The sequence below is a fragment of the Symphalangus syndactylus genome, chromosome 7 (genome assembly GCF_028878055.3).
Source record: "Symphalangus syndactylus isolate Jambi chromosome 7, NHGRI_mSymSyn1-v2.1_pri, whole genome shotgun sequence".
In the NCBI taxonomy this organism is placed as follows: domain Eukaryota; kingdom Metazoa; phylum Chordata; class Mammalia; order Primates; family Hylobatidae; genus Symphalangus; species Symphalangus syndactylus.
Window position 1 is genome coordinate 85,035,446 of NC_072429.2, and position 27,326 is coordinate 85,062,771.

Sequence of the window (27,326 nt, forward strand, 5' to 3'; positions counted from 1 at the left end):
AAATTATAGAGTGATATAAAAATTTTCTAAATTTTACTATCCAAGGATAACCAATCTTAATAATTTGGTTACTGTCCTTTTGTTTTTCATAGACACAAACACATATTTCTTTTCTTCTTTGCATCTACTAGTTTATCCTCTGCTTTCTAGAAATTTAACAATATACCATAAATATTAAGTTTCCATGATAGTTTTTCTAGACTGTGATTTTAAGGTAGTTTAGACTTTAATTATTTGTAAACCTCCTATCATATGCAAAAATATGGGGGTACGTACATATATGTGTAATTCTGGGGAGAGGGTTCATAGCTTTTATCAGATTCTCAAAATGTATGATCCTCTGAATATTAAAACCCAGGGTTCTGGCTGGGGGCGGCGGCTCATGCCTGTAATCCTGGTACTTTGGGAGGCCAGGGTGGGCAGATCACTTGAGATCAGAAGTTCAAGACCAGTCTGACCAACATGGCAAAACCTCGCCTCTACTAAAAATACAAAAATTAGCTGAATGTGGTGGCATGTGCCTGTTGTCCCAGCTACTTGGGAGGCTGAGGCAGGAGAATTTCTTGAACCCCGGAGGTGGAGGTTGCAGTGAGCCGAGATTGCACCACTGCACTCCCAGCCTGGGTGACAGGGTGAGACTCCATCTCAAACCTGCAAAAAACCAGGGTTATGGTTTATGATTTTTAAATACCATGTAATGATTTCTCACACCACAATTTATTTAGTTTCCCATTGTCTGACACTTAAGTAGCTTGTAACAGTTCATTAAAAATAGGCTCTTGCTCAAATCTGTAAATATTTTTGCTCTTATTTCCTTAGAGATTTTCTTATTAATTCCTAAAGTAGGTTTGCTGAATGAAGTAAGGGATGAAATGCTGATGATGAAAATAGCAAGTTGTCTTTTAAAAAGTTGTTTCTGCAAATCCACATATAACTTAAAGATCTGTTTTGATCTAGTTTTTGGAAATAAATGAGTTATGAGTTAAGAAAATATAATATGATTATGGATTATAATAATTAGAACTAGTAATTAGTAGTTAGTATAAACCATAATTTTTATATATTTGGCTTAAAACATTTTTTTTTTCTTAAAGCATTGTAAGTTTGATTCTCTGCTATGTCATGGCCTTTTTTTTTTCTCAATGAGTCATGCAATTCATCTCGATACAGAAATAAGTATTAGGTTTTGTAAGTATACAGTACCTTGCCTGGATGATTATTATTTAACCATATTCCCATTGTTGGACATCTAGATTGTTTTCAATTCTGTTATGTTAGACTCTACTGAACCTCCATATAAAGATAACTATCCACTTATCTGCCAAGTGATCTTCTAGGAAGGTTGTAATGTCAATACACTTCAAAATGAAGCCCTCACAAATTGTATACACTAAAAATTACTTTGGCTGTGTGCAGTGGCTCACGCCTGTAATCCCACCACTTTGGGAGGCTGAGGCAGGCAGATCACCTGAGGTCAAGAGTTTGAGACCAGCCTGGCCAACATGGTGAGACCCTGTCTCTACCAAAAATACAAAAATTAGCTGAGTTTGGTGGCACATGCCTATAATCCCAGCTACTCAGGAGGCTGAGGCAGGAGAATTGCTTGAACTGGGAGACAGAGGTTGCAGTGGACTGAGATTGTGCCACTGCACTCCAAGCCTGGGCTACAGAGCGAGACTCCCTCTCAAAAAATAACTAAATAAATAAATAAAACTTATCTCTATGATTTAATTGAGTAGGATATGCTCAGGAAAAATAAAATTTAATAAACACTCATACAGTGAGTAGATGGCTTCAGAAATTTTAGTAGCATCCTGCACACCTAAGAAGTCGGTAAATTAATTTGCAAGGGCTGCCATAACAAAATACCACAGACTGGGTGTCTTAATGGAAATTGGTTTTCTCACATATCCAGAGGCTGGAAGTCTGTGATTAAGGTATCAGTGGGGTTGGTTTCTTGTGAGGCCTCTCTTCTTGGCTTGTAGATGGACATCTTTTCCCTGTGTCTTCACGTGGTCTTCCCTCTGTATATATGTCTGTGTCCAAATTTCCTCTTATCAGGACACCAGTCATTGGATTAGGGCCTACCCCAATGACATTATTTTAACTTAATTACCTCTTCAAAAATCGAGTCTCTAAAAACGTCACATTTTGAGGTACTGGGGAGTAAAACTTTAACATACGAATTTGGTGGGGGGCACAATTCAGCCCCAAACAAAAGGTAAATAGATTTATTTGAAGAATTAAATCTCATGATAGTATCATAATCCTTTTACAATAGAAGACATTTATGGGTATTAGTTTTAGTCATTCATTTTATAGACAAATGAGTAAAATAATTTAAAGTAATTAAAATTAGATTTTAATCTAAGTGAGTTGGTCAAGAGTATACACGTAATTTCTGGGTTGTGATTAAAACATAAGTTTTCTGATTCTTAGCTGCCTAATTTTGATTAGAAGTAATATAAAATTAATAAGGTTCAAGACAGCCTTGAAGCAATTTAAAAATACTTTTATAAATGATAGCATTCTTGGTTGCCTTTGATTCAGTCTCTTGGTTTAGCACTTGGACTCGGAGTTTTAGTTGGCTATCAGTTGAATGAGCTCTACTTAAATTTTGGGGTTATTGTATATTTACCTTTAAAAAGAAGTAAACAGGCTAGGGGTGGTGGCTCACATCTGTAATCCTGGCACTGTGGGAGGCTGAGGCAGGTGGATCACCTGAGCTCAGGAGTTTGATACCAGCCTGGGCAACATGGTAAAACCCCATCTCTACCAAAGATACAAAAAATTAGCCAGGCTTTATCAAAGATACAAAATATTAGCCAGGCATGTGCCTATAGTCCCAACTACTTGGTAGGCTGAGGTGGGAGGATCACTTGAGCCTGGGAGGTGGGGGTTGCAGTGAGCCAAGATTAAGATTACACCACTGCATTCAAGTCTGAGTGACAGAGTAAGACACTGTCTCAAAAAAAAAAAAAAAAAGTAAACAACTGCTAAGAACAAAATAGGTAACCCAAGAAAAGCATGACATCCTAGTGATGAATAAAAATATTCAGTACTAAAAACATTTTTGTTCCTATCCTTAAACTCTGATTTGAGGGCAAGGTTATTGATAGAGATATTATGTTTCTGTGGTGTGCTCTATATAGAAAATATTTGATAATCAGCACCTTGAATAGAGTTGTGTATATTTGTGTATAAGGCTCCAGTGGAGGGATGTTCTGCAGTGTGTCTTTGTTCCTCATCTATTTGCAGAGGTTAGATTTTTAAGGGATGAAGTGAAAGAGGAATCTCCTGAGAGGAAAGAAAGTAGGCTGAGTTTTTGGGTGTTGAAGCAGTGAAAGAAGAGAACAGCGAAAGACAATCTAGCTCTTCAGGAAGAACCCAGGATCTAGCATTCATGAAAACTTCTAGTATGATTTCCAGCAAGACATTTTTTAAAAAAAAGTTTATGGTGTGAATGAATGGCAGAAAGGATGAAAGTCCTTGAAGGCAGATTACAATATGGAGCAGGTGACTGTTACCTGAAGTATATGTGGGGGCTCTCAAGGGTAGTTTTAAAGGATGAAAGGACATGGTTTGGTGATAGTGGGAAAGTTATTATAGGAATCTGAGGTAACATTTATAACAATTGTAGACCACAAACAAAATGGAATTAATGAGCAACTTGAAAGTAGACACTGTCTTATTCACTTGTGTTTTTTTCAGTGCTTCCCACAGTCCACAGCCAAAGATTTTTTAAAAATGTTAACAGAGAAACTCGCTTATTCAAGTAAAAATCTTACCATGGAATCTTATTCTATATAAAAATTTTACTGTATGTAAAACATAAAGCAGTATTGAACAACACAGCCATGCACATGCTCACATGTCCTTACTCTTGTTATCCACAGCAGTTCCTGAGTTAATTTCTGGTGGTACCCTGCTCCTGAAACCAGTTTGAAAATCACTTTTCTATAAGATCAAGTTCAACTCCTGGTTTCAGTGCCTTACCGAGTCTTAGTTCAGTTTGTCTAATTTCCTGCTTACATCTTCATAGCCTGACTGCTGTGTTCAGCTAGTCTTCTCATTATCTTCTGAGTATGCTTTGCTGGGTCTCCTATACTGAAAGCAGCCTATCACTAATCATGTCCTTGGTATTTTCAATAATTATACATTTGTTTAGTGTGTTTTTATATTTCATTCTTTAACACAGATGGAATTATTATGGCGAGTGTGTAAAAATTATATCTAAGGTAGCTACTAAGAAGGCTGAAGCAAGAGGATCTCTTGAGGCCCAGAGTTCAAGGCTGTAGTGAACTATCATTGTGCCTGTGTACAGCTGCTGTACGCTAGCCTGAGTACACATTTTATCATTTTGTGTTCCACTCATATAGTAGGCTGTTCTCCCCTTCCTTTCCTCCTCGTTATTCTGTGTGTGTGTGTGGGTGGGGTGGGGTGGTGTCTTGACAATGATGCAGGCCCTGTGGTATACTCAAGTGTTTTTGTCTAAGTGCTATTAGAATGTAACTTTTACTTAACTATCCTTACCTTTCAACATAAATGTACTTAAACTTGCCCAAAATTCTTTTTGGAATGGAGTGGAGGTATAATTAATAATTCCACAAATGAAAATATAAACTAATTGCAATGACTATAACTGAAGAAACTTTGAGTATCATTCAGTTATAGGGATTCAGTTTTGTCTGTAGATACTGTCTTACTGCATTTGTTCTGCTGTAACAAAATACCTGAGACTAGGTAATTTATAGAGAACAAAAACACATTCATCACAGTTCTAGGATCTGGAAGTCCAAGATCAAGACGCCAGCAGGTTCGAGTTTGGAGAGGATCCAGTTCCTGTATCCAAGATGGCACCTTGTTGTTGCATCCTCTGAAGGGGATGGACACTGTCCTCACATGGCAAAAGGGACAGAAAAGGGCACACCCACTCACTGAAGTCCTTTTATAAAGGCCCTAATTCCATCCATGAGGGCTGCGCCGTGATTTAATCCCTTCCTAAAGACCCTAATTTTTAATACTATCATAGTAGTGATTAAGTTTCAACATACGAATTTTGTGGGATGCCATCAGACTGAAGCAGAGGTGGTCTAACTTTTTCTTAACCTAAATTATTTTTATTGGTTGCCATATATATCTTAAATGACCCTTATTTTCACATTCTTCCATTAGCAGTGTCCTGTGTACTAGGCATTTATCTTTTATTGGAAAGATATTTATATTAGAACCACTTAAAGGATAAAATACCAAGAATCTTGTGAAAAAAGGTAGAAGGGAGTGCCAAAATAGTCAGCCTGTGAATAATAACACGGATTCTACTTCGTATTACCACTTGTCTTGGCCATAATCTTGATTTCTAATCTTTTAAAATATATTCTTTTGTAATCCCAGTGCCATTGAATTTTACTGACACATTCATATATGTATATTTATTTATTTATTTTATTATTATTATTATTTTCCTTGAGACAGAGTCTCACTCTGTCACCCAGGCTGGAGTGCAGGAGTGCAGTCTCGGCTCACTGCAGCCTTTGCCTGCTAGGTTCAAGCAATTCTCCCACCTCAGCCTCCTGAGTAACTGGGATTACAGACATGTGCTACCGTGCACCACCACGTGCGGCTCATTTTTGTATTTTTTCGTAGAGATGGGGTTTCACCATGTTGGCCAGGCTGGTCTCGAACTCCTGACCTCAAGTGATCTGCCTGCCTCAGCCTCTGAAAGTGCTGGGATTATAGGCATGACCCACCGCAGCCTAGCTGGTGTTTTATATTTTTATATAATTTTCTTCCATCTTCATAATGAAAAGTTAGCTTCATTTAAGCACCATTCAGTAAGGGCTGCTGTCCAGCAGAACTTCTGCAGTGATGGTTATGTTCTGTATCTCTGCTATCCAATATGGTAGCCTTTAGTCATGTATGGCAGTTGAGCATTTGAAATGTGGCTTGTAGAACTAAAGCATTTAATTTTAAACTTGATTTTATTTTAATTAAATTTACGTTTAAATAGCCATATGTGACCACTGGCTACTGTATTGGTCAGTGCAGTATCAGACGCTTTTGTATTGCAAAATCAGAATTTATCTCTGCCTTTTTTTTTTTTTTAAACAGCTTTCCTTTAATTCCTGCTTACTTTTATATTTCTCTTAGGTACAGTTTTAATTTTATCACTAGATATCAGGTTGTCTTTTTTTTTCCTTTTTTCTTTTCTGAATGTTGCCCAGGCCAGTGGCTGTTCACAGGTGCTCTCCTAGTGTATGGTAGCCTCCAACTCCTGGACTCAAGCGATCCTCCCACCACAGTCTTCTGAGGCCACTACGCTTGGCTAGGTTGTCTTTTTTGTAAGGATCAATTCCGGAGGCTCTTTGAGTATTTTCTTCATTGTTCGTTTGAAATCTGTGTTTGTTTTCTCCTTCATTATGATTTGCTGCCATTTGTCTTTTGTGTTACCCCTGGCACACTTATTGATATAATCTAATCATATTGCCCTTTTTTCCCCCTAGGTATTTCACTGTGTCATCTGTTTGGTCTGTGTTCTGGTTTTGATTGATACTGTTAGTCATTCGTTTCTTTATTGCTTACAATGTTGCTTTGAAATTTTCATGTTTTCCATTGTATTTTTAGTTTTCACAAAATCATTTCTTTTTTAATAGTTCTTTATTTAAACATCTTGGTAGATTATATTAGCCAATAATTCTTATTTGCCTAAGATTTTAAAAGTTTTTCATAGAACATAAGGATTTATTATTTTGACTTCTGCAGTCTTTTAAATCAGACCTGAGTTGCTTTTTAATTTTATATTCCCATTTGCTAACAGCCAGTAAGCTTCTCTTTTCTTATTTATGAATTTTTGAAATAAAGATGACTTTGTTGTTTTGATATGTTTGGTTCAAAGCTTCCCATCTTCCAAGAAGTTGCATATTTTACCTCTGATATGCTTTGATAACTTGCTTAAAGTTAGAAACCCTTAAAATTAATTGTATTCTTTACTTTCTTAGATCTGGGACTTTTCTTTATTAAATAAACATTTATTGAGTTTTAGGAAGAAACATACAAAACATATAAAGAATATGTGGTTTCTGACCACTCCCCCATTCTACCATAGTAGGAACCCAACAGTCTACCATATCAAAATAGATTTTGCAGTTGTTGAAGTCATTTGTTCCTTTTCAAATTTATGAGGCTAATTTCTTCCTTTGTTCAAGGCTCCCTATCGTTTTCTTGTACATTTCATGGTTTTTCATCTGTCTTTTCTGATGTATTTGGGGTAATGGTGGGGGAGTGATTTATTTGAATAGGTATATTTTCTATTTTTGAAGTTTTTTATAATTTCTTCATCCTTGATGGTATGTATTATTACAGCCATTTATAACCTTAAATAAAACCCCAGACTCACCTAACATAAATTATTTATATTTTTTTCCCCAGAATCCAACTAATTGCAGCTTATTAGAGAGATTGTTCCACTTCTTCACATTTAAGCCCTAGTGAGCTTTCACTCCTTAACCTTCATCTGTTTTGTATAAGCCCAGTTGGTTTATTCCCAAAGCTTTTGCTCCTTTAATCCTCTAATACATTGTCTGAGAATGTTTGTGGATTTAAGCCATCATTTGTGCCTCAGTTAACCTTCAGTTCTGTGTTCAGGTCACTTGAACAACATTCCAAACTATGGAAATTATTTATTTGGCTCTGCAGAGATGTGTGGTATTTTTAGCTTTCTTTCCTTTATGTCACCAGTGTGAGATACTGATATCTGAGGTATGTTTCACTCAGTCAGCCTCACTATTTCTTAAACTACATTGGAAAAAAAAAAATCCCTCTATTGTTACAGATAAACAAAGCTGGACACTGTTTAGAGTGGTCAGAACATACTTTAATCAGTAATATGTTTTTCCAATAAGGAAGAGATTCCAGCATGAACTGAACTCAACTTTGATTTGTATAGAGGTTACTGGGTCTTTTGAAAGGAGAATGAAGGAGTGGGGGCGGGGGGTTCAATGGAGGCTCAGTAGAGTCAGGAAAATGAAAAATTACAAAAGCTTGGTCAGTGTAAATGCAATTAGACCCTTGTGTTTGGTAGCCGGCAAGTAACGAAGTCAGGATTCTGTCCTCCCACAGAGACAGGGAGACAAAAGCCCTGTCCTTCCCAATGATTGCATTTTAAAGGAATGTCTTTCAGGCCCTTGAGAAAGACACTCACATGTTATAGGAGACAGAGGAAGGATTTACCATTGTAAACCCTTTTTAGTAAATGCTCTGAGAAAGAGTAGTTGGGGGCCTATCATCAGGTGTTGGCTACAACAGACAGTAAATTCTTTTGGCAGCCTTAAGTTTTCTCAGGCAGGCGCTTTAAGGGGAGTTAGGGTTATTCCTAAGAGCCTTGAACTGTTAGGAACTATGGTGGTGCCTGCTCAAGTCTTTTAGTGTGTGTGTGATGGTGGTAGTGGTGCTAGGAGCTGTGGATGAAATCATTTGTGCTGAGTTTGCAGTTTTTCTAAGCCAAGATTGAGGCCTAGTCAAGAAGGTCCTGAGGACCCTGACTAGAGTTTGATTAAAGAGAGAATCTTTGTCACTATACCCATAGGTGAAAACTATAGGAATAGTATAGCTAACATACACATTAGAGTATATTCAGAACTTCACTTTGTGTTTCAATTTTGAGGCTGAGAGAACCACTTTAAATATTCCAGAGAGGAGTGAGATGGCTGCCATTCAAATACTGTAAATTAGACTGAGGTTTTTTATTTATTTTATTTTTTATGGTGTTAATAGAACCAAGAACTTAGTTTTTGTCAAGGAAAGCATTTTGAAATCCATTAAGTTCATTTCAAAGTAAATTATGTCCAAAATGATTTATAATGAATAATTCTCTCTTTATATTGAATGGTGGGGAAATACAGCAGAGAAATGTATCATTTGTGGTACTAGACAGAGCATAGTCAAATTTGATTTTATTTTATAATTTTCTTTAGCCTTATTAACTGAGTGAATTTGCTTATTTAGTTATTTGTTTAGTTTACTAAGACAAATTTTGTTTTATAAATTCACTTACTATCAACACAAACTCAGATATTTTGAAGTCAAAGCTTTGAATAAACAGTATTTTCACGTTCAATAATGTAAGTGCCTCTTTATTCTTTAGAAAATTTTTTTGTATTGAAATTACTGGGAGGTAAAAGGGAATGAGGGCATGAAAAGTTTTCAGGAAGTTCAGCTGCCATCCTGAAAAGTTCTACTAATTTATATTCACAACGTAGCATATGACAGTGCCTATTTGTAAATATTTGCCACATTAGTAGATAAAAAATATGAGAAGTTTTATTATCAAAGCATTTATTTGATTATTAATAAGGTCAGATGTTTATTAGTCATTCATACTTCATCATTTATGATTGTCTCATGCTCTTTGTACATTTTTTTATTGGTTTGTTTAGTTTTTTTCTCACTGATTCATAAGAGCTCTTATTTTTTTTCTCAGTTAATCATTAGCCTTTTTATTTTTTAATTTGTATTTTTTTTTTTTTGAGACAGGGTCTTACTCTGTCTCCCAGGCTGGAGTGCAGTGGCATGATCTCGGCTCACTGCAACCTCCACCTCCCTGGTTCAAGTGATTCTCCTTGCCCCAACCTCCCCTCAAGGCTCTTAGGGATAACCCTAGCTACTTAACTTTGTGAGTAGCTGGGACTGCAAGCATGCGCCACCATGCCTGGCTAATTTTTGTATTTTTAGTAGAGGCAGAGTTTCTCTGTGTTGGCTAGGCTGATCTTGAACTCCTGGCCTCAAGTGATCCACCCACCTCAGCCTCCCAAAGTGCTGGGATTACAGAGTTATTATAAATAAATAAGTAAATAAATTCTGAAATTTTTTGTTACATGGTAGGAAGTAGGAGCTTGACTTTGTGAATTGTTGAACATTGACTCGTAGCGTGATATAATGAAAAGACTTAGGAATTAGAAAACTTTGCTATTATTAAGACTGTCACTTACAAGCTATGTAAACTAATGTGTTCATTTTGTTTCTAAAAATTCTGATTTTCTCATACTTATGAGTATGTTGGCCAGCCTCTAAATGGCCTTCAAGCATTCATACCTTCTGGGTTCCAACACCCTTCTGTAGTCCCCTCCCACACTGTGTCACAGATGATCTGTGTGACCAGTAGATTATGGCAGAAGTGATGGTGTACAAACTCTGAGACTTAGTCGTATAGGCATTTCAGGTTTTGCCTTGTTCTCTTGGAGTACTCACCGTAGGAAATCAGCAACCATTGAGAAGACTCTCACAAAGCCCTGTGGAGGGGCACTGAGGTCTCCTCTCAGCAGCCAGCACCCACCTGCCAGATGTGTACGCGCCCCTCTTGAGTTCTCGGCAATAATGGGTGATTATTGTTATTTTTTAGCCAGTAAGTTTCAGAATAATTTGTTACTCAGCAATTGATAATACATTGTTTGAGCAGTTTTTAAAAACGGCTTCAGCTCTGAGCTAAATAGAAGTCTGTGAAACACATTTTCAACAAATCCATGATTTGTTGATTTATAGAACAGATTACCTAGTTATATACCGACCTCCTCAGAGACTCAAGTTGTTGTGTCTCAAATTGCTGTATTAACGCTAAGGAAGAATGTCTAGGAGGTACAAAAAAAATCAGCTTCTGCCTTACAAGAGTAAGTTCCCCTAGAACAGGACTACCTTAATCACTTAGTTTAAATGTTTTTTAAGCACCTACCTTCTCTCAGATGCTGAGGATACATCACTGAATTAGTTGGACAAGATCTCTCTGCTCTGCTAGAGACTTTGTTTCGTTTGGGGAGGTCCCCCAAAAAACAAAAACATTCTTTTAGTGGTAAGTGCATTGAAGGAAATGAGCAAAGCAGTGGTAAGGAGGTCTCCTTTAGGCTAGTCAGGGTTTGTCCTGCTTCTTCCCCATCTATAGTGCCTGGCACACCGTAGGCACTCAAATATTGAATGGATAAATACATCTGAGTTGGTTTGTTTATACTGTGACAGAATAATATCTTTTTCCCTCTGACACACACATATACATACACATGTAGATGGGAATTATTATGTGATTGTCCTTCCAGTTTTATGATCCAAATGTTATAACTCAATCTTCCAGTTTTATGATCCAAAATGTTATAACTCAATCTTCCATGTTCAGAATTGTGAAATAATATATGCTGTAAACACCCTCCCACTGCAGAATACCTAGGTCCTGGATTGAACAAATCTTTGTGGCATTGATGATTTTGCAAAAAGATAGAGGGCTGTTCTTCTTAAAGCTAGGAGATGAGGGGGTTGGGGTAAAGAAAACCTCATGAACCAGAATTAGAATAGTCTGCCATATCAATAGCAGATTTAATGATGCTGAGCTTTTGGCTAATAGCCAGAGAAGGGAGCTGAGCTTGAACTCCTGTAGTCTACACTCTTGGGCGTACCATCAAACCACTGTAAAATTAGGACGTATCATCAAACCACTGGTAAAAATTAGCTTAAAATTAGTTTAAGCTAACGTCAGAGAATAAACATAAGGGAACAAGCCACCATAAGCAGAGGTTTTCCATAAAGAGACAGATTGTAAACATTTGAGCATAAAGGCCGCATATGGTTTCTGTTACCAATTAACTCGCCATTGTAACATGAAAGCAGCCATAGAAAATATGTAAATGAATGAGCATGACTGTGTTCAAATAAAACTTTATTTATGAAAAATAGGTAATGGACCAGATTTTTGAGGAGATATTTTAAGAGAAAATAGCTGCAAGTTTTTGAACACTAATGAAGAACATGAGTCCACAGACTCATACTGTCCCAAACAAGAGAGCAAAGAGAAAGTCATGCCTAGTGACCAGGTCACTAGGTGACTAGGTCAGAGTTAAACCCTGACCAGCCTAAAGGAGACCTCCTTACCACTGCTTTGCTCGTTTCCTTCAATGCACTTACCACTAAAAGAATGTTTTTGTTTTTTAGTCAACCTCCCCATATCATAGTGAAATGCGTAATACCAAAGACAAATAAATTTAAAAAGCAGCTATAGAGAAAAACAGAGTATTTGCAAAAATTTGTGAATTAGAATTGCAGAATTCATAATAGGAGAAGATAGTGGAAAAATATCTTCAAAGAGTTGAGATCATTACCAATATAAAATTATATGCCCAACAAGTCTGTCTTTGAGGATGAGAATGCAGACATTTACAGATAAACAAAAATGAAAGAATTTACCAAGAAACACACACTAAAGAGATTTTAAAAGGCTCTTCTTTAGGAATCTATTCAAACAGCTATATATTTTAGGGAGAAGTCAAATCACCAAATTCCAGACACTTGAAATCATGGGAGATGACAAGAATGAAATTGAATGTCAGTCAATATAGTTTTCTTCAGATATTGATTATTAGAGAAAGCTGAAATTCATGCTTTTGTAGTTTTCTTTTTTTTTTTAAATGGAGTCTTGCTCTATCACCCAGTCTGGAGTGCAGTGGCGCAATCTCAGCTCACTGCAACCTCTGCCTCCTGGATTCAAGCAATTCTCCTGCCTCAGCCTCTTAAGTAGCTGGGACTACAGGCACCTGCCACCACGCCCAGCTAATTTTTTTGTAATTTTAGTAGAGACGGGGTTTCACCATATTGGCCAGGGTGATCTTGATCTCCAGACCTTGTGATCCACCCGCCTCGGCCTCCCAAAGTGCTGGGATTACAGGCATGAGCCACTGTGCCTGGCTGCTTTTGTAGTTTTTTTGTGTGTGTGCTTTCGTATTTCCTTTAGTTTTTCTAGTTGTTTACTTGTGTGTGTGTGTGTGTTTTGTTTTTTTGTTTTTTTTTTTTTTTTGATGTAAAGTAGAAATGAGGTCTGTGGTGCTACAAATGGTTGGGATATTCTATAAGGTCTTCTTTTATTACATGGTTTAAACATTTTTTTTTTTTTGCAAAGAATTTCTTTTTCTTTCCTTCTTTCATTTTTGAGACAGGGTCTCACTCTATTACTCCCACTAGAGTACAGTAGTGCAATCATCACTTGCTGCAGCCTCGAACTCCTGGGCTTACAGGATCCTCTCATCTCAGCCTCCTGAGTAGCTGGGAATACAGGCACATGCCACTGCACCTGGCTAATTTTTTTTTTTTTTTAAATAGAGACAGGGTCTTGGTATGTTGGCCAGATTGGTCTTGAACTTCTGGGCTCGAGTGATCCGCCTACCTCACCTCCCAAAATGCTGGGATTAGAGGCGTGAGCCACCGTGCCTGGCCTTAATTTTTAAATTTTTTTATAGAGACTAGATCTCACCGTGTTGCTGGTCTCAAACTCCTAGGCTCAAGTGATCCTCCTGTGTCGGCCTCCCAAAGTGCTGGGGTTACAGGTGTGAGCCACCAGGCCTGGCCACAGAGAAATTTCTGTCCAGTGATTAGTAGTTCTGGATTTTTGTCTTGTCTTTTCTGTACATAGATAACTTGTGAACATATTTATGCTGGACATTTGGTAAATGGAGAACCTCCCCTCCCTGCCCAAATTTGTTAAATATAGGAAAGATCAAAGTTAAGGACTTCATCAAAAACGTGAAATGTTCTATGATTGCAAAAACTGCAGAAAGCCACTGAAAATCAGATGGAAGTATTTGGCCTCAGTTTGAATAATAAAGTGATAACTGATAACTTTCTCTTTTAGTTTTTATTTTTAAATTATAATTTGACAAATTGTAGTTGTATATATTTATGGGGTACAGAGTGATGTTATGATCAATTAATACAATGTGGAATAATTAAACCAAACTATTAACATATCTATCACCTCAAATACTTATTTTTTTTTGTAATGAGAACATTTGGAATTTCCTCTTAGCAATTTTGAAATGTACAACACATTATTTCCTATGTACATCACATTGTGCAATATCTCAAAGAAACAAAAATTCCTTCTAACTGAAGCTGTGTATCCTTTTACCTTCATCTCTCCATTTCTCTAAGCCCTCACTAATAACTATTAGTGTATAGTCTAATATATAGAAGTCTAATATATTGTTTAATACATAGTCTAAATATATAGTCTAACATAGAAGTTGAAGCAAAATGACCTTGAGTTTAAATAAGAACTAGATGTTCTAATAATGGGAAGGAAATATTTGGCCTTATATAAAAATGATGATAAACAATTATCACCATATGTAGCATTTATCAAGCACTTAAACTGTGCGTCAGAAGTGGTGCTAGTGCTGTCTGTATGGTTTTGCATTTGGTCATCAACACTGTACCTTTAGTTTGAAGTCCATCGTCTCCATTTTGTAGTTAAGAAACCAAGGCTTAAAGATATTTGAATAAGTTACTCAATACACAACTAGTAAGTAGCAGAACTGGAATTTGAAACCAAACCTAAACTGACTCTTGTGCAGAAATTTTGCCTCAACCACAAGAGTCATCTGTGGTACCTTGAGCTGAAAAGCAAGTTTAGACAATTGCTACACTTATTATTTAAATGTATTTATATGTTCTCCAAAATTTATAATATGCACAGAAGCAATTAAAGGTGATATTGAAAGTGTGGGATTGATGGGGAAAGAGGAATTTCTTAACTAGTTGTCAAAGGCATGCAAAGAATTCCTTCCAAATGTCAAGTACTGAATTAGAGTGATTCTTGAAATGTAGTTTTGATTTCTGAAGCATTTTTATATGTGGCAAAAGCTTTTACATTAGAATATTCTTCTTTCTAGTGGAAAGAGTGAAAGAACAATTAAAACTTTCCTTGGAAAACAAGAATGGCATAGCACAAACTGGTGAATTGACAGTTGTGCTTGATGGATTGGTGATTGAGCAAGAAAATATAACAAACTGCAGCTCATCTCCAACCAGTAAGCTAACTTTATATGTTTGTAAAATTTAAAGGAAAAAGAATGAGCAATAAGTATATAAAAACCTAGTTTCTTTCTTTCTTGTTGTTCAGTAGAAATACAGCAAAATGGTGATGCCTTACATGAAAATGGAGAGCCTTCAACAAGGACAACTGCCAGGTAGAATATTTTATTTGAATATGGGTGGCGACATGATGTGGAACATATTTCCTGAATAATAAGTTTTATATTTTACTTTTGTTTAGAATTTGCCACACAATTTAGAAGCTTATGTCTAAACATGTCGTTTGGTTAATTCTTGTAAAAGTAGCTTTTTAAAAAATTACAGCTTTATTGAGATAGCATACATATATCATGAAATTCACTTTTTAAAAGTATACATTTTAGTAGTTTTTAATATATTAGCAGAGTTGTGTTACCTTCTCTACTGTCTGATTTCAGAACATTCTACCTTGAAGAGAAACCGTGTATACATGAGTAGTCACTCTCCATTTTTCCCTGCACCCATGAATCTACTTTTTCTGTGTCTGTGGATTGTCTATTCTGGCCATTTTATATAAATGGATTCATACAATATGTGACCTTTTGTGACTGACTTCTTTTTCTTAGCATGTTTCAAGTTTCATTTATGTTGTAGCATATATAGTGCTTTATTTCTTTTTATTGAAAATGGCTTTTTAAAATCTGTATTTAGACATATTTTATGAGTACAGTCAGATACTATGGATAAATAGGTATCATACCGCTCTCTGGATTGGCATTATCCTGTAAATCATGAGAAGATAAATGCTTCACAGGTTGTGGCCTTCCTTCAGACATCACTGTGGCCTTCCCTCAGACATCATCCTACCATTTCAGAAACTCTCTGGCATTCATAGTTCATGACAATTAATAGAGGTTTTTTGTTTGAATTTATTTTATTCCAATTTAAATTGGAATAAAAATATATAATAGATCAAATAAAGTGGAATTAACACCTGAAAATATAAAAATATATTGTTGTAAAATGGACTCATTACCTTTGAAAAAGCATGCTGGTATATGACAAAGTGTGACCTTTATTAATCTATAGTTATTAGTATCATTTCTTCTAACTTGCCATTAAGTGATTCTCATTAGACCACTTGAACAGATAAGTATGCCTTCTGAATGTATATTTGGCTTAAGTACATATATTTAATATCCATATCATTAAAAAAAATTTAGCTGGGTAGAGGAGCTTGGATTACTACCAAATGTTGTCGATTGCATAGTAAGACGCTTTGAATTAAAGATTAGTTCTATAGTACCAGGAGAAATTCAGATGGGTTCTTTTACCTAGACTTCTGAATCGCTGATTCCTGCTAGTTGGCTGGGGAGGGGTATACAAATCACAATCATTTCAGTCTTTACCTGCCCAAACTTCCTAAACACATCTTGTTCCAAATATATAGGCGACAAGGGAAAGGAGAGTGGGATTCATTAATGTTCATTTAACAGATACTTACTGAATGCCTGTTTGATGCCAGACATTAGTCCAAGTATTAAGAATACCAGCCCTGATCCCATGAAATTTACATTCTGACGGGATAAAGGTAGATAGTAGACTGGGCGTGGTGGCTCATTCCTGTAATTCCAGTACTTTGGGAGGCCAAGGTGGGTGGATCATGAGGTCAGGGGTTCGAGACCAGCCTGGCCAACATGGTGAAACCCCGTCTCTACTAAAAATACACAAAAAAAATGAGCCAGGCATGGTGGTGCGCACCTGTAATCCCAGCTACGCGGGAGTCTGAAGCAGGAGAATTGCTTGAACCCGGGAGGCAGAGGTTACAGTGAGCTGAGATCGCACCATTGCACTCCAGCTCTGGGCTACAGAGCAAGACTTCGTCTCGGGGGATAAAAATAAATAAATAAAGATAGTAAACAACAGAAGACATAAATATGCTAATTAGACATAGCGATAAGCACTATGAAGTCATTTAAACAGGACAAGATGACAGGAATGGAAGGGAGCCTATTTTTAAAAGAGATGCCAAGGAATCATCTCTGAGGAAGTATGATTTGAGCTAAGATTAATAAGCCGCAAATGAACCATCTGTGCAGAGTTCTGAGGGAAGGATGTTCCAGGCAGAGGAAATAGCAACTTCAGAGACCCCAAGTTTGTTTACAGTTATGTTCTAGAAATTCTTCTAACTCTAGAGAATAATATTTAACCTTTTCTGATAATTTCATAGTTATTATAATTTTACCACCTGGCATATAATAATTTGTAATAAACATTTGAAGACTGTTCAGTAGGTTTTTGATATTCAGTAAAATCAATATCTGCTGCAAAGTGAGCAAGGATGAGCTTGGAGAGAAATAGAAGATGGGATAAAGGTGTGGCTGATTTTCAAAAGATTTGTTGGCTAACCAGGAGAGTGACATGATGATCTGGTTTATATTTTTAAAACAATGCCCAGGCTGCTCTGTGGAGAGCAGATATGGGATGACCTGTGTATTTGGAAAAGCTCTCCTGGTCACTTACATGATAATTTCCAACTGCTTTAAAATTTTTTTGTTTTTTTTTTTTTAAACACTGTGTCTCACCAAATCGCCCAGCTCCTTCCACTGCCAATACGACTTAAAATGTTTGATTTTGTTGTTAGAGTTATTTATTTGCTGATGTATATACTATACATTTTTATAGTTCTGGGGTATAATATTTAGCTTTTTTTGATCATCCTGTAGTCATAATTTTAGTGCCTAGTATATGCTAATTTGTAACCAATATTTGAAGACTGTTTTTCACTTATTATTCAAGAGTTAATAAAGTTATAATATTAGTTTCAGGCCAGGTACAATGGTTCACACCTATAATCCCAGCACTTTGTGGGTCAAGATGGGAGGATCGCTTGAGGCCAGGAATTCGAGACCAGCCTGGGCAACAAAGGGAGATCCAGTCTCTACAAAAATTTAAAAAATTAGCTGGGCACTGTGTTGGACGTCTGTGATCCTAGCTGGTCAAGAGGCTGAGGCAGGAGGATTGCTTGAGCCTAAGAGGTTGAGGCTGCAGAGAGCCACTGCACTCCAGCCTTGGTGACAGAGTGAGATCCTGTCTCTAAAAAAAAAAAAAAAGTTTGCAGTAGTTTGTACTTGATTTTTATTTTTATGATTCATATAATTTCATGAACTTTTTGAAACTACTTTCAGAGCTTTTAAAATAGATTAATATTAGGCTTAAATATTTTAAATGTACAATTTTAATATTATTGTGGGAGACCGTATTTATTTTGACTTAGTATGTTTGTATATCTCAGTATTTTTTTATCTGCAGAATGAATACACTTAGAACTGAAAAGTAATTAAAACTTTGATATAAAACATATCTTTGTTTTTTACTCTATTTACCTATCATTTTACTTGAAACGTAAGAACTCAATTGTTTGGAAATAGAATCTAAAAAATTTAAAAAAAAGAAATAACAAAAAAGAAACTTAAGAGAACTTAGTAAATAATTCCTATGAAAATTCTCATGAAATGTTGTTGAATTATACTTAAATGATTGAAATAAGGCATATTTTTTTCAAGGTTGGCTGTTGAAGGCACGAATGGAATAGATAATCATGTACCTACAAGCACTCTAGTCCAAAACTCATGCTGCTCATATGTAGTTAATGGAGACAACACACCTTCATCTCCGTCTCAGGTTGCTGCCAGACCCAAAAATACACCAGCTCCAAAACCACTCGCATCTGAGCCTGCCGATGACACTGGTAAGCAAGTTATGACACCTTGTTTAAAGGAAAAGTAAATGAAGTTTATGTATCCATCCATGCCTTCACTTCCCTTTTTGTGCAGTCTTTTTTGAGACGGAGTCTCGCTCTGTCACCCAGGCTGGAGTGCAGTGGTGCGATCTCGGCTCACTGCAACCTCTGCCTCTCGGGTTCAAGCGATTCCCCTGCCTCAGCCTCCCAAGTAGCTGGGATTACAGGCACCCACCACCACACCCAGCTAAAAAGTTTTTGTATTTTTAATAGAGACAGAGTTTCACTTTTTTGGCAACTGGCTGGTCTCGAACTCCTGACCTCAAGTGATCTGCCCCCCTCAGCCTCCCTAAAGTGTTGGGATTACAGGCATGAGCCATTGCACCCAGCCTGTGCAGTCTTTCTTAATCTTCTAGTCTATGATGGGAATTTAAAAATTACAATGCCTGAAATTTTTCCTAATAATTTGTAACTTTCTGGATTATTTAGGAAGATATTTCAAAAATATTTTAGAGGTCAGGACTTTTACTAAGCAAGTGCTTATATGAGAGCTAGATTCTTAAGCTTTACGTCACAAAAAATACTATGTAATTCATGATATAAAATATATTTCTGAAAGAACTTTAGTTAATTCATTGATTTCTAAGTAAAAGTGAGTAATGAATGGTTCTTTTATCCCATCTTTCAGTATACAAATTTATTATTCTTGGCATCTAACTTGGTGGAAAAATGTACTGGGAGTTGAATAGCTCTCAGAAAGTTTATTTTCCAAAAGTAAGCATTACAGTATTATAGAAGGAATGCCTAAGGAAGATGTCCTCTATAATCCTTAGTGGACTCATTTATAAGATTCATAAATTGTTTTGTTTAGTCATTGTACGTTAACTCTTTCAGGTGAGTCTCCTGAAACTTAAACATCTTAGGACGTGCTTAAGATTATTAGCACACATGTTGGGAATTAAGTTGAAATCCTGGTCTTTTTATTCAAGAGCCTATGTTCCTCCCTGTGTTTGTCTATTTATGGAAGTATTCAGAAGTAGAAACATGGAAAGAAGCAATTCAGTAATTACATTAAAATAGATGGATCTTTTTGATAATGAGTCTTTTATTTTTTGAGACAGAGTCTCACTCTGTTGCCCAGGCTAGAGAGCAGTGGCAGGATTTCGGCTCACTGCAACTTCTGCCTCCTGGGTTCAAGAGATTCTTGTGCCTCAGCCTCCTGAGTAGCTGGGATTACAGGTGTGTGCCACCATGCCCCCCAACGTTTGTATTTTTAGTAGAGATGGGGTTTCACCATGTTGGCCAGGCTGGTCTCAAACTCCTGACTTCAAGTGATCCACCTACCTCAGCCTCCCAGAGTGCTGGGATTACAGGTGTGAGCCACCGTGCCTGGCCAGTAATAAGTCTTAATTGTGTATTTTTACCCAAGGTTGGTGTTGGGGGGATGTTTACCAAGAGCTGTCTGAGAGTTTTTGTAAACATTGAGAACTGACACATGAATGATATTTTCAAAATTTAATTTCTTTAATAATGCTCCCCTTAAAAAAAAAAAGAAGTAGACTAAAATATGGTTTCCCAAGTACTCACAGTAGGTAGAATTTTTTAGTCTTAATTTAAGGTGGCTAGAAAACAAAGAGAAGAATAGATAACAATTATGGTGAAATTAATGAGCAAAGTTCATATATTTTCTGATTTTCACCTACTTTCTAGTAAGAATATTTGTCTCTGAGATTTCTATTAGCAAAGCAGAAAAGGAAATATTGTCTTGGATTATTCAGATTATTTCTAAATTAAGAACAGCCTAGTTAAAACTGCTACTATTTCTAATACAGGTGGAGTATCTCTAATCTGAAAAATCTCAAATCTGAAATGCTCCAGAATCTGAAACTGTTCGAGCATTGACATGATGCTGAAAGGAAATGCTCACTGGAGCATTTCAGATTTTGAATTTTTGGATTAGGGATGCTAAACTAGCAAGTAAAATGCACAGATTCCAAAATCTAAACAAATACCTAAAATCTGAAACATTTCCGGTTCCAGGCATTTTAGATAAGGGATTCAACTTGAATATGGATTTGGAGATTTTGCTCTTATTCCTAAAATATTCAGCTGATTGAATACATTGGTGAAAGTATCCATTGACCACTAATTAGTTGTATGTTTTGGCATTTGGGTGTATTCAGGTGTTGATATAAAAAGGAGAATAAATTGAGGCTTTCCTCATCATAGAATCTTATTTATACCTCTACAGCTTGTCTGATACTTTATAGATTCTTTCCATTGGTAATAAGTTCAGTTCTCACATTTCTTTCTTATTTATCCTTGCCTAAAATTTTAAGGTAAAAATAAAATGGATGTGAGGAACATGAAGGTTCCATCATAAATAATTCTGATGACATTGATAGTAACTGTAAGGAAATCTATGACAATCGGAAAAATAGTGATAATAGCTCATATTTGTGACCTGCATGTTCTAAATAGTATATATCCATTAACTGATTTATCTCTCTCACAATAACTCTTTGAAATATGTGGTAGTATTTTTCCTTTTCTCTGATGAAGGAACTGAGGCACTGAGAGGGCACAGCTAGGAAGTAGAAGAACTGTAATTGACATTCCGCTATCTGGCTGTTGATTCTGTGCACTTTGCCTTCTTCCTGTTCGTTTTGATGTGTGTGGTTTTTATAGGATCTCAAAGCTATACTGTTCATCTTTTATACTGCCAGGCTTCACACAGCATTCCCCTAGCCTTTTCACCATCTCTGATTATTGCCAGTGACATCTGACAAAACAATCCAACTGTCATCATTCTATTGGCCAGTTTACAGAGGCTTCCAGAACCTGCTCTGTTGGTAGCAGCCATTTAACTGATGTCTTTTTGTATGATTGTTCATCACTTAATAGAGGATGAATTCAGGTATCTTTTCAAGGAGTGGGTAATCCCTGTCCTTTTAAGATGTTGGTGTAAGATGGCATTACTTTTTCTAATTAAGGATTTCAAAAATTAGCTTTTATTTTTGGAGATGGGATAGGGGTGTGCATATTCTATGTAACATAATTTAATGTTTTTAATCTCTTAATCTGCAGTTCCACAATCTTGAAATCTCTGAAACCAAAAGGATTTTTTTTTTTTTTTGGTAAACTCATTTGATGGCAAAATGACTAGAACTGTTGGAAGGCTATTTATGGTTTTTATTTATCATAGCTACTATGCATATCTCTACATTTTGCTGCAGAAATATTAATGTATTTAATCACGATGTGTGGCCACTAAACCCCCTCCAGGCATAGTTTAATATACAATATATATGCCATTACCTTTGTTGTTTGTTTGTTTTTTTGAGACAGGGTCTTGCCCTGACTTCCAGGCTGGAATGCAGTAGCACCGTCATGGCTCACTGTAGCTCTGACCTCCTGGGCTCAAGCGATCCTCCTGCCTCAGCCCCCTGAATAGTTGGGACTACAGGCATGTGCCACCATGCCTGGCTAATATTAAGATTTTTTGTAAAGATGAGGTTTTGCCATATTGCCCAGGCTGGTCTCAGTCTCCTGGCCCCAAGCAATCATCCCACCTCAGCTTCCCAAATTGTTGGGATTACAGGGGTGAGCTACCATGTTGTCCAGTGCTACCTTTCTAAATTCTGAAAAGTTATGAATTCTGGAACACACCTGGCACTTTGAGGTTTCAGATTAGGGATTGGGGGTCAATACTAAGGGGTTTAAGACAAACAATATATTTCTGTCAAAGACAGTATTATATATGAGGGCTTCCACCACCCCCACCTCCTGTTCTTTTGAAGCTTGAGTAAGGGGATCCATTTGACGGTTTAGTTGCTATGAAGATTGGCAGGTATTCCAGGTTAAAATGGGAGGCAGTCATGATGTAGTAAAAAGGTTAGACTTAGCCTCCGACAGGAGGTAACGTGGTGTCTCAGCTCAACGACTTACCATGTTAACTCTGTAACCCTGGACAAATTTAACATCCTCAAAATTTATGAAAAGTGGATAATATGCGACTACCTTATAGGACAGTTTTGGAGGTTAAATGAGATAATCTAAAACATTTATAATAGTCCTTGGAGAGTGGTATTTAAGAAAAATATATTCTTTTCCACTTTGTTCCTGTGGTCATAACTCCTAGTGCAAAATAACTTTTTCTAATATATAGTTATTATTTTATTAATAAAGTAGATCAGAGCTCAGTATGGTGAGTTTCAGACAGAACTAAATGATATCACAAGTTTATTATATTTTTTTCGTAGCTCTTTATTCTGAAGTAATTATAAATACACAGAAAGTTGCAAAGAAATGTATGGGAAGGTCCCATGCACCCTTCACCAGCCTCCTCCAGTGTTAACATCTTGTATAACTATTTTGTATCAAAGTCAGGAAATTGACATGAATGCAACCCATACAGCTTGTTCACATTTCACCATTTCTACCTGCGTGTGTGTGTGTGTGTGTGTGTGTTTCTGTACAGTTTTGTCACACATATAGCTTCATGCACCACCAGTTCAATCCAGATACAGAACTGTAGCATCACCAGAAGACTCCCTCATGATGTACCCTCTTTAAAGCCACATCCACTGTCAAGTGTGAACTGAATATTAAAGAAACTTGCTGTGTATATGCAAGCAGTTATTTCTCATGTCATAGTTTTAAAATGGAGTAAAAATGGTATTCACTTTAGTATTTCTACTTTTTTCTTCTTTATTTGAATGTACTTTTAGAGTGACGACAAATATATGGTGCTTTGAGATGGATATACCATCAAGTTCATGTGAAACTTAACCTCTCAAAGATTAAACATGAAGTTAGGAAGCTATGTCTTGTAACCCAGAAGTCATAATGGCTGAAAGTAAGGCTTGGGACACGTTCATTAAGAAACCAAGTCAGTGGGTGTGGTCTTATGTCTTGTGGAGGAGATGAGATGGTTTGCATAAGCTTCTGCTATCGTAACTATTACATAAGATTTTAATTTTTTGCCCCGTGTTTCTGCATGAGCAGGGAGCCTACCACCCTGTCCTTCCTCTTTCCTTTTCCTTTCCTTCTTTTTTCGGCTTTATCTGTTCAGTCTTTCTTATATCCATTTGTCAACAGATGTTTATTTTGCAACTACCATAGGCTGCACACTGCCACGTGGATGGGCACATAGGTATCAGAGTTTCTCAATTTCAGCACTATTGACATATTGGCCCAGGTAATTCTTTGTTGTAGGGGGCTGTCCTGTGCATTATATTAATAGAATGTTTAGTAGTATTCCTGATCTGTATCCACTAGGTGCCAGTAACATCTTACCTTCTCCTAGTTGTGATGACCACATGCATTTACAGATATTACTAAATGTCTTTGGAGGTGGGGAGAGCAGAATCTTCCCTAGTCAAGAACCGTTGATATATATGAACAGTAATCTCTCCAATCAAATATTATTGTGGCATCTTAATGCGGTTCTGAGCAGTATTGAAGAGCCAACATTTGTTGAATTATTGAATAGAAATAATTTGTTTCTAAGAGTTTTTTAAATTAATAGACTTTATATTTTAGAACAGTTTCAGATTTACAGAAAAATTGGGGAGATTGTAAAGAGTTCTCATATGTCCTCCCACCCCACTCAGTTTTTGTATTACTAACATTTTGCATTACTGTGATATGGTTGTTACAATTAATGAACCATTATTAATACATTGTTATTAATTAAAGTCCATAGTTTACATTACCTTACATTAACGTTCCTTCTTTGTATTGTACTGGTTCTGTGGGTTTGAGAAATGCATATTGTCATGTACACACCATTACAGTATCATACAGAATAGTTTTACTACTCTAAAATTTGTTTCATTTCTTTATCCCTCAAACCCTTTGCAACCACTCTTTTTAAATACTGGCTCTATAGTTTTGTCCTTTCCAGGATGTTACATAGTTGGAGTCCTACAGTGTATGTAGCCTTTTCAGATTGGCTTCTTTCACTTAGCAAGGTGCATTTAAGGTTTCTCCATGTTTTTTGTGGCTTGACTTCTCACTTCTTTTTATCACTAAATATTCACTTATTATAAAGGCTCCTTGGTTACTTCAGTTTTTGACAATTGTGAAAAACATTGCTATATACATTTGTGTGCAGGCTCTGACGTGAATATAAGTCTTCAGTTCAGTTGGATTGAGGAGTGAGACTGGTGAGTTGTGTTTTTAAAGTATATTTACTTTTGTAACAAACGGCCAAACTATCTTCCAAAGTGGCTGTACTCCTGCATTCCCACTGCAGTGAATGAGAATTCCTAGTGCTTTGCATCTCACCAACATTTGCGTTTCAAGGAGAGTTGTTTATTGTTTATTATTATTTTAACAATATTGAATCTTCCCATTGAGAGATATTTTATGTCTGTATTCATTCTTTTTAGTAATGTTTTTTAAAGTGTTTTCTTCACGCCAGTTGTGCAGTGGCTCACGCCTGTAATCCCAACATTTTGGGAGGCCCAGGCTGGGGAATCACTTGAGGTCAGGAGTTCAAGACCAGCCTGGCCAACATAATGAAACCCTAAAAATGCAAAAAAATTTAGCCAGGTGTGGTGGTGCACGCCTATAATCCCTGCTACTTGGGAGGCTGGGGCAGGAGAATCGCTTAAACCTGGGATGCTGAGGTTGCAGTGAGCTGAGATCGCACTACTGCACTCCAACCTGGGTGACAGAGCAAGACTGTCTCAAAAAAAAAAAAAAAAAAAATTTTTTTTTTCTTTGGATAGGTCTTGAATGTAATCTTGTTGTTGATCTTGTGTCTGTTCATTTTGGCGAAATGTTTTGGCTCCAATTAATTGGTTCTAATGGGGTTTTTAAAAAATTTTCTTGTGTGTTCTAAATAAATAATCTGTTTGTCATTTTCACTACAAGTGAGTTTTACCATATTCTTTCCAATGTTGTTACGACTTTTCTTAATGGATTGTCACATATAATCAATACTGAATTGGCATGGTAATTGTGATCTTCCTTGTTTTGTTGCTGATTTTAATTTATTCTTTGTCTTTTTCTTTCTTTTTTTTTTTTTTTTCAGACGGAGTCTCGCTCTTTTGCCCAGGTTGGAGTACAGTGGCGCGATCCTGGCTCACTGCAACCTCTACCTCCCGGATTCAAGTGATACTTCTGCCTCAGCCTCCTCAGTAGCTGGGATTACAGGCGCACACCACCACACCCAGCTAATTTTCCTATTTTTTGGCAGAGACGGGGTTTCACCATGTTGGTCAGGCTGGTCTCAAACTCCTGACCTTGTGATCCACCCGCCTCAGCCTCCCAAAGTGCTAGGATTACAGGCGTGAGCCACTGTGCCCAGCCCTGATTTTAATTTATTCTTGATCTTAATAGAAGTTCTTTCAATAGGCTGGGCACAGTGGCTCATGCCTGTAATCCCAGCACTTTGGGAGGCCAAGTTGGGTGGATCATTTGAGGTCAGGAGTTCAAGACTGGCCTGGCCAACAAGGTGAAACCCTGTCTCTACCAAAAAATAGGAAAATTAACCAGGCGTGGTGGTGGGCTCCTGTAATCCCAGCTACTGGGGGGCTGAGGAAGGAGAACCGTTTGAACCCAGGAGGTGGAGGTTGTAGTGAGCTGTGATCGTGCCACTGCACTTCAGCCTGGGCCACAGAGCGAGACACCATCTCAAAAAAAAAAAGTTCTTAAAATGTTTTACAGTTGTTGTATATTAATGACTGTTGGTTTGTGATAGATAATCTAGATTACTTGTGAATTTTTCCTGATTCTTCTTATCAGGTATTTTACCAAGATTTTCTTGAATGCTTTTGGTTTGTATTGAAAATAATCATATGATGTTTATCCTTTAATCTGCTAACAGTAGATTTTCTAATGTAGTTTCCTAATATCAAATCATCCTTGAATTTATACATGATGTTAGTCTATAGTCTTCTTGTTCTGTTGTTGTTCTGTTTCAGCTTTGAAAGGTTACATTACCTTCCCAGAATGAGTTAGGACACTCCTTTTCACTTTTTTCTCCCCTAATGTGTTACAACACCTTAAATAACATAAGAATGATCTATCCGATAAAGACTTCATAGAATTTTCTCAAAAACCTTTCTGAGCCTGGGGCCTTTAGGAGGGATGGTATTAGAACTTTCATCACCTTTTCCATTGCTGCTCTGATTTGTCTTTTTTTTCTTTCCCTTGAGTTAGTTTAGCTAATTTCAAACTCATTGATATGAAATTGTATGTGGTATTTCTAATGTTATTTATATTAAACATGTTTTCTTTATAAAACTTGGAAAGGTATATTTCGTGGTTTCTCCAGCTTTCCCGATTAAAAAAATCATATGCATTTGTTGAAAATGCAGATCCCCAGGTTCTTTGCTAGAGATTTCCCCTAGAGATTCAGTAAGTCTAGGATGAGGACTTAGATATTATATTTTCAGTAAGTTGAGTCTTATCAGGTGCATTAGGAAATTCTGATCTTTTTTTTTTTTGGGTCTTTTGACTAAAATTCATTTTCTTCTACTTACTTTTTTTTTTTTTTTCTCTGTATCTGGAATGATTTCTAAGCTCTTTTATCACCATTCTTTCTTACATCTTTGGGTACTTCTTTGGCCATGTCCAGTAGCATTTAATCTGAGTGTTTTCTTTTTGTCATTAATTCTCCTAAAATTTGTGATTATGTCTGCCTCTGCCATTTCCATTAGAACTTTGATATATGGTCTTCCAGTAGGTTTTGTTCTGTAATCTATTCACCCTTACAGTTTTAATTTGACTCATTATTATAATGACACGTAGTCGA

At 36.6% G+C, this 27,326-nt stretch overlaps 1 protein-coding gene across 9 annotated transcripts in view; it reads left to right on the forward strand.

Annotated features, from left to right (window-relative positions):
• WWP1 (WW domain containing E3 ubiquitin protein ligase 1) overlaps positions 1-27,326 on the forward strand; it is a 122,521-nt gene that overhangs the window by 39,724 nt on the left and 55,471 nt on the right. For 5 of the 9 annotated variants that reach the window (XM_055286676.2, XM_063643378.1, XM_063643377.1 and 2 more), the window contains 3 exons: positions 14,697-14,834; positions 14,927-14,993; positions 18,384-18,568. In XM_055286676.2, the coding sequence (XP_055142651.1) occupies positions 14,697-14,834; positions 14,927-14,993; positions 18,384-18,568 (390 nt within the window). The remainder of the gene's footprint in view (positions 1-14,696; positions 14,835-14,926; positions 14,994-18,383; positions 18,569-27,326) is intronic. The other 4 variants (XM_063643381.1, XM_063643382.1, XM_063643380.1 and 1 more) reach the window with 1 other exon arrangement.